The 7,077-nt window shown below is 55.1% G+C and overlaps 1 protein-coding gene across 2 annotated transcripts in view; it reads right to left on the bottom strand.

The window, feature by feature from the left end:
- Nucleotides 1-4,335, bottom strand: part of BIK (BCL2 interacting killer) — a 22,904-nt gene extending 18,569 nt beyond the window's left edge. The window contains exon 1 of one of the 2 annotated variants that reach the window (XM_017850030.1): nt 4,266-4,335. Coding sequence is in view for 1 of the 2 variants with exons in the window: in XM_017850028.1 (XP_017705517.1) it covers nt 3,642-3,805 (164 nt within the window). In the remaining variant the exon portion in view is untranslated. Of the gene's footprint in view, nt 1-3,641; nt 4,236-4,265 lie in introns of those variants that run through there. The other variant, XM_017850028.1, reaches the window with a different exon arrangement.
- Between the last annotated feature and the right edge of the window lie 2,742 nt (nt 4,336-7,077).

Raw genomic sequence — 7,077 nt, 5'->3', positions numbered from 1 at the left:
AAAATACAAAATTAGGCCGGGTGCGGTGGCTCAAGCCTATAATCCCAGCACTTTGGGAGGCCGAGACAGGCGGATCACGAGGTCAGGAGATCGAGACCATCCTGGCTAACACGGTGAAACCCCGTCTCTACTAAAAATGCAAAAAACTAGCCGGGCGAGGTGGTGGGCGCCTGTAGTCCCAGCTATTTGGGAGGCTGAGGGAGGAGAATGGCGTGAACCTGGGAGGCGGAGCTTGCAGTGAGCTGAGATCCGGCCACTGCACTCCAGCCTGAGTGACAGAGCGAGACTCCATCTCAAAAAAAAAAAAAAAAAAAAAAAAAAAAATTAGCCTGCGATGGTGGCACGTGCCTGTAATCCCAGCTACTCAGGAGGCTGAGGCAGGAGGATCACCTGAACCCGGGAGGCAGAGGTTACAGTGAGCCGAGATCACGCCACTGCACTCCAGACTGGGCAACAGAGCAAGACGCCATCTTAGGGAGGTGGGGGGGTCAAGAATACTTGATCTTAAATATCCAAAGTGACAGGGACCCTCACTCAAATAAACAAGTGAGCTTTTCTCTGTTTGCTGCATGGCTTTTCAGTCTGAGTAACTGGGTGCCAAGTTCTCTCCCACCCCCAGAAAAACAGGTTTACTACGCAGTGCCTGGCGAGCCCCAGTGGTGTTTTGTATTGTCACATCCTAATATTGACACTAGGAAAATCAGCTGCCCTCTGTGCCCGCCCCTCTCCTGCCTGTCTCGGGGCCAACAAGGAACTTAGGGGCCGGGGACTGATTTGCTCATATTCTATGTTTCTCCCAGGGACCAGCCCCAACCAACCAGTGGTAGGACAAAGGGAGGCTAGGAAGTGGTCACATGTGTCCAGTTCAGACACACTGCTGGCTTCCTGGTGACCAGCAACAGTAAGACTGGTGCGGAGACTTCCTCCATACTGCTCAAACTGTTCTGAGCACAGACGGTAGTCAGAATCTCATGGGATCCACTAAGCCTGCAGCAGGGGAAGCAAAAAGCCATCAATTGTCTACACATTTAACAGGTTCACTAAAAACAGGATGCTTTCCAGGGAGAGGGGAAAATACCACCAGCAGTGGTGTCAGCTTCAAGACTCACCGGCCAATCAAGCCCTTCCTCAATTACCTCCTTCCGTTTATTTGAGACGGGATCAGAAATTGGGGGAAAAAAAAGTACACTGTTCTTAGTAGTCTCTGGTTTCTTTGCAGCTCTGTGACACAAGATACCTTTTTTTTTTTTTTTTTTTTTTTCTGAGATGGAGTCTCATGTTAGCCCAGGCTGAGTGCAGTGGAGCCATCTCTGCTCACTGCAATCTCCACCTCCTGGGTTCAAGCAATCCTCCTGCCTTCGCCTCCCAAAGTGCTGGGATTACAGGCAAGTCAAATGTGTAAGAAACTTGAGCCACGCGAGGTGGCTCACGCATGTATTCCCAGCCATTGCACTCCAGCCTGGGCAACAAGAGCGAAACTCCGTCTCAAATTAAAAAAACCTTACAATGGCCGGGCACGGTGGCTCAAGCCTGTAATCCCAGCACTTTGGGAGGCCGAGAAGGGCGGATCACGAGGTCCGGAGATTGAGACCATCCTGGCTAACACGGTGAAACCCCATCTCTACTAAAAAAAATACAAAAAAACTAGCCGGGCGAGGTGGCGGGCGCCTGTAGTCCCAGCTACTCGGGAGGCTGAGGCAGGAGAATGGCGTAAACCCCGGAGGTGGAGCTTGCAGGGAGCTGAGATCCGGCCACTGCACTCCAGCCTGGGTGACAGAGCAAGACTCCGTCTCAAAAAAAAAAAAAAAAAAAAAAACTTACAATAACTAACATGTATGTAGCCCTTCTATCTAGCCATAGAGTACCCGAGCTGTAACAGACACTGGGGATCTACCATTTGGTGCTTTTTTTTTTTCTTTGACAGAGAGTCTCACTCTGTGGCCCAGGCTGGAGTGCAGTGGTGTGATCTCAGCTCAGTGCAACCTCCGCCTCCCAGGGTCAAGCAGTTCTCCTGCCTCAGCCTCCCAAGTAGCTAGGACTACAGGCACACTCCAACTCGCCTGGCTAATTTTTGCATTTTTAAAAGAAACTGATTTTGCCATGTTGGCCAGGCTAGTTTCACAACTCCTGACCTCAGGTGATCCATCTCCCTCGGCCTCCCAAAGTGCTAGGATTACAGATGTGAGCCACCGCGCCCAGCCTAATGCTTCTTTTTTTGAGACAGGGTCCCACTCTGTCTCCCTGGCTAGAGTGCAGTGGCGTGATCAGGGCTTACTGGAGCCTCGACCCCTCCAAGCTCAGGTAGTCCTCTGAACTCAGCCTCCTGGGTAGCTAGGAACAGAGGCACATGCCACCATGCCCAGTTAATTTTTTTTTTTGGTAGAGACAGGGTTTCACCATGTTACCGGGTCTAGTCTCAATCTACTGAGCTCAAGCAATCCTCCTGCCTCAGCCTCCCAAAGTGCTAGGATTACAGGCGCGTGTCAAATGTGTGAGAATCTTAGTCTTAATATCCTTAAGATAATAATAATAATAATAATAATAATAACAACAACAAAAGGGCCAGGCATGGGGCCACGTCTGTAATCCCAGCACTTTGGGAGGCTGAGGCGGGTAGATCGCCTGAGGTCAGGAGGAGTTCGAGACTACCTTGGCCAACATGGTGAAACCCCGTCTCTACTAAAAATACAAAAAATTAGCTGGGTGTCGTGGTGGGCGCCTGTAATCCCAGCTACTAGGGAGGCTGAGGCAGGAGAACGGCTTGAACCCAGGAGGCAGAGGTTGCCGTGAGCCCAGATCAGGCCCCTGCACCCCAGCCTGGGCAACAAGAGTGAAGCTCTTGTTTCAAAAAAACAAAACAAAGCAAAAAAACACCCAGACTGTGCCGTTCCCGAGAACTTATTCCAAAGACATGCCCAAATGAAGTAGAAATCAGGGTAAGTCTTAACTACACGGAGGCTACTAACTTGAGTTGGGTTTTCTTCACCTGGGCAGAAACCTCAGAAATACATTTTGCAGAATGAACAGAAGGAACTGAGGTTCAGAGAGATGGAATAGCCCTTCAGAGGCCACAGGGCTGGAGAGTGGAAAGAGGTTTTGGCTTGGGTTCCATAAAGGGCCCTTGGCTTCCAGCTAGACAACCCTGGCATTTCTGTGCCTCCTGGGACTGAAATCTCTTGTTTCTCCACCTGGAAAATGAGGCCTCCTGCTCCCAAGGACAGACAGATGTTAAGAACTTCCCGGCGCTAGTGCCCACCAGACTCTGACCCTCCTCATGTGGGGACATGAGGCAGACACCAACCCTCCCAGGGAAGCTCGGGCTCCCAGGCCACAGTAAACACTGCGTTAAAACAGCAACAAAAATGTTACAGTAGTAAGAGCAACAACAACATCAACAACCGCGTCCCACCCCACGAGCGGCTCATTCTGGCAAAACTGACTGAAGGGCTTGAAAGCGATCGCATTTAGGAGGCCAGAGCCCCGACGACGACCAGCTCCGAACCCCACAAGCCTTGTCGTGACCGCGCCCCGCAGGCAGGGGGACCCCTCTCGGGTCACCCGCAGGGGCGCACCCCCAATTTACCTAACAAGTTCGCTCGCCCCAGCCGGGCTCTAGTCCCCGCGACCAGTCCGGGGCGCACCTGTGCAGGGCGCATGGGCAGGTGTGGGCGGGCGGCAGCGCGCCGCTCCGGGTGCACGTTCCTGTTCCGGACTTTCTGGGCGTCCCGTTACGAAGCATTTCCTCGGCTCTTAGGTGCACAGCGCCTCCGGGAGCCGGTCCCGGCAGCACCGGGCAAGACGCCATCTTCCCTCTTTTAAGGGCACCGGGGCTGTGCGGCCGCGGCCGTGGGCTGCCGGTGCCGCGCTGCGCTCTGGCCGGGTCCGCACCACCGCAGAGGTCGGAGTCCGGTGCCCGGAAGCCGCACTCGAGGACGGTGCGAGGGCGATGGAGCGTCCGGCCGTAGCGGCGACACGCAGAGGAACCACCCCATTGCACAAGCGCGGAAACTGAGGCCCGCAGGGGCCGCGCCTGGCACGATCGCCCGTCAGGGACCTGGAGCCCCGGGCAGAAAGGGGACGTTTCGGAGCCAGAGTCCTGAGACGTCGCCCCACAAGGGACTCGCCAGCGACTTGCTGGAGCGGAAAAACCTGGGCACGGGTCCCCACACTTCCAGCCGCTCGGCACCCGGGCCGCGGCCGGGGCGCTAACCGCCGGGCTCGAGGTGGGTGGAGCGGCGGGCGGCAGCAGTGTCCGGGGCACTCACCTGGCGGCTGCGATGCTGGCAGCGTCTGTGAGCCACCGGAGAAGCTTCGTGTCTACTGCCCGGCTGCCGGCGCGGGACCTAATAGGTCCGGGCGCCCCGCCCCTCCCGCCCCGCCCGGGTCCCTCCCCGCCCGGGTCCCTCCCCGCCCCGCCCCGGGAGCGGCCTCTCGCACCCCGAGCGCGGAATCCGGGACTGGGGTCTGAATGGCATTGGCAACAGAACCGCTACAAGTGCAGCCCGTTGGCTTGTTTACAGCCTCTCTGCCCCCTGCGGTTCTGCAAGCTTGTTTTGTCCCGTGCGTCGCTGTTTCCCCTGCGCCCAGCACGGGCGTGCAGTCAGGAGTTTCCATAAATACTGGGGAGATCGATCCATTGACAGAATCTGGGTGTATAATCCAAGCCCTTTACACGGATGGCCTCCCTTCGAGCTCAAAGTACTCGGTGCTTTTCTTCACGATCATTTTACCCACCGAGGCTCCAAGAGGACGAAATGACTTGCTAAATGACAGCGTGAAGCCAGCCTTCAAAAACGTGCTCCCTAGGGTGGCAGCTTTGGGACTTAGGTGTTTTTAAGCCTATTTCACGAATATGAAAACCGAGGTTCACACTTGGGTAGCAGCAGCATCCAGTGCTCCATACCCGAAGCCAGGGGGACTGCCCCTCCACTGCCGCCCGTCCGCAGCCTTCCAGCTGCACCACACACCCACTGCCTTCCCCCTCCCGTCGGGGCTCCGGGTCCGCGAGAGGCAGGCCAGAACGGGAGGGATTGGGGGCAGGGGGCCCACGTGCAGACCTGGTGAGAAGGACCCTAAAGCCCCCGCGAGGGACAGAGAAATCAGAAAGGTTCCAGGCGGGGTGGGCGGGTGGCAGCCTGCCCCGCGGGGATGAGTAGGGCCTAACAGCGGCCCTGGGGTATATTGGGGGTGGGAGAAGTCAGAGCGCTCCTGGAATAACAAAGTAACAATTGTCCTGCGCACAGCAAAGCTTGTTTACCTCTGTCTTGATCCCCTCAGAGATTAGGGGAGGGGCAGGGGTTCCCCTCGCCCAGCTCTGTCGTTTGCTACCTGTTGGGTACCCTCACTCTGTTCTTCCCACCTGTAGGGTAATTACTTCCCCCTCAGTGTTCTCATCTGTGAAATGGACAACAGCACCTACCAAGAGCTGGGCTGTTGGGAGGACCAGAGGAGGTAAAGCGTGATAAAGTCTAAAGAGCCCCTCCCTCCTTCTGGGCCTTGGACCTTCTTTGCTTTTGTAGTTTTTTGTTGTTGTTGGTGGTGGTGGTGGTGGTTTGTTTGTTTTTTGAGATGGAGTATCACCCTGTTGCCCAGGCTGGAGTGCAGCGGCACAATCTCGGCTCACTGCAACCTCCGTCTCCCAGGTTCAAGCAATCCTCCTGCCTTAGCACCCCCTAGCAGCTGGGATTACAGGCATGAGCCACCATGCCCGGCTAATTTTTGTATTTTTAGTAGAGAAAGGGTTTTGCCATGTTGGCCAAGCTGGTCTGGAACTCCTGACCTCGGGTGATCCACCGGCCTCGGCCTCCCAAAGTGCTGGGATTACAGGTGTGAGCCACCACGCCCAGCCCTGTAACAGTCTTTTCTTCTAGGGCCTCCCAACTACATAAACTCCAGCCCCTACAAAGCAGCTTGCCCTGACTGTGGCTACAGTCAGGAATGGGGAACCCTTCATAATGGGGGCTTCCCTCTGAATGCATTTTGCAGATGAAGAAATTGAGACTCAGGGTGGTAAAGCAATGACACGGGGTCTCATGGGTCCAGAAGACCTGATATGAGTGAGATGCTTGCAGAGGGGTCTTGAGACTGGAGGCACAGTGCCAGGCATGTAGGAGATGTTCAGTAAACATTAGCGGAACAGATGGAGAAAGAAGGACCGTTTGGGGACACTTTGGATGATTCAAGGGTGGAGTGGGTGAAAATACAGTACTTATTTACTTTGCAAAATCCCAAGATAATATGCTGATCAATAGGAGGAAGAGATGGCTGGAGGTGGTGGCTCATGCCTATAACCCCAGCACTTTGGGAGGCCAAGGCAGGTGGATCACCTGAGGTCAGGTGTTCAAGACCAGCCTGGCCAACATGACGAAACCCTGTCTCTATTAGAAATTTAAAAACTCGGCCAGGCACTGTGGCTCACACCTGTAATCCCAGCGGTTTGGGAGGCCGAGGCAGGCAGATCATCTGAGGTCAGGAGTTCGAGACCAGCCTGACCAACATGGAGAAACCTTGTCTCTACTAAAAATACAAAATTAGCTGGGCGTGGTGGCGCATGCCTGTAATCCCAGCTACGAGGGAGGCTGAAGCAGGAGAATCACTTGAACCCGGGAGGCAGAGGTTGCCGGGAGCCAAGATTACGCCATTGCACTCCAGCCTGGGCAACAAGAGTGAAACTCCGTCTCAAGGAAAAAAAAAAAAATTCAAAAATTAGCCAGGCCACTATTCACAATAGCAAAGACTTGGAACCGACCCAAATGTCCATCAATGACAGACTGGATTAAGAAAATGTGGCTCTGGCCAGGGGCGGTGGCTCAAGCCTGTAATCCCAGCACTTTGGGAGGCCGAGACGGGCGGATCACGAGGTCAGGAGATCGAGACTATCCTGGCTAACACGGTGAAACCCCATCTCTACTAAAAAGTACAAAAAACTAGCCAGGCGAGGTGGCGGGCACCTGTAGTCCCAGCTACTCCGGAGGCTGAGGCAGGAGAATGGCATGAACCCGGGAGGCGGAGCTTGCAGTGAGCTGAGATCCGGCCACTGCACGCCAGCCTGGGCAACAGAGCGAGACTCCGTCTCAA

This window comes from Rhinopithecus bieti, unplaced genomic scaffold, assembly GCF_001698545.2.
Source record: "Rhinopithecus bieti isolate Rb0 unplaced genomic scaffold, ASM169854v2 scaffold_33210, whole genome shotgun sequence".
NCBI classification, from domain to species: Eukaryota; Metazoa; Chordata; class Mammalia; order Primates; family Cercopithecidae; genus Rhinopithecus; species Rhinopithecus bieti.
This window is presented reverse-complemented; position numbering and strand designations above follow the sequence as displayed.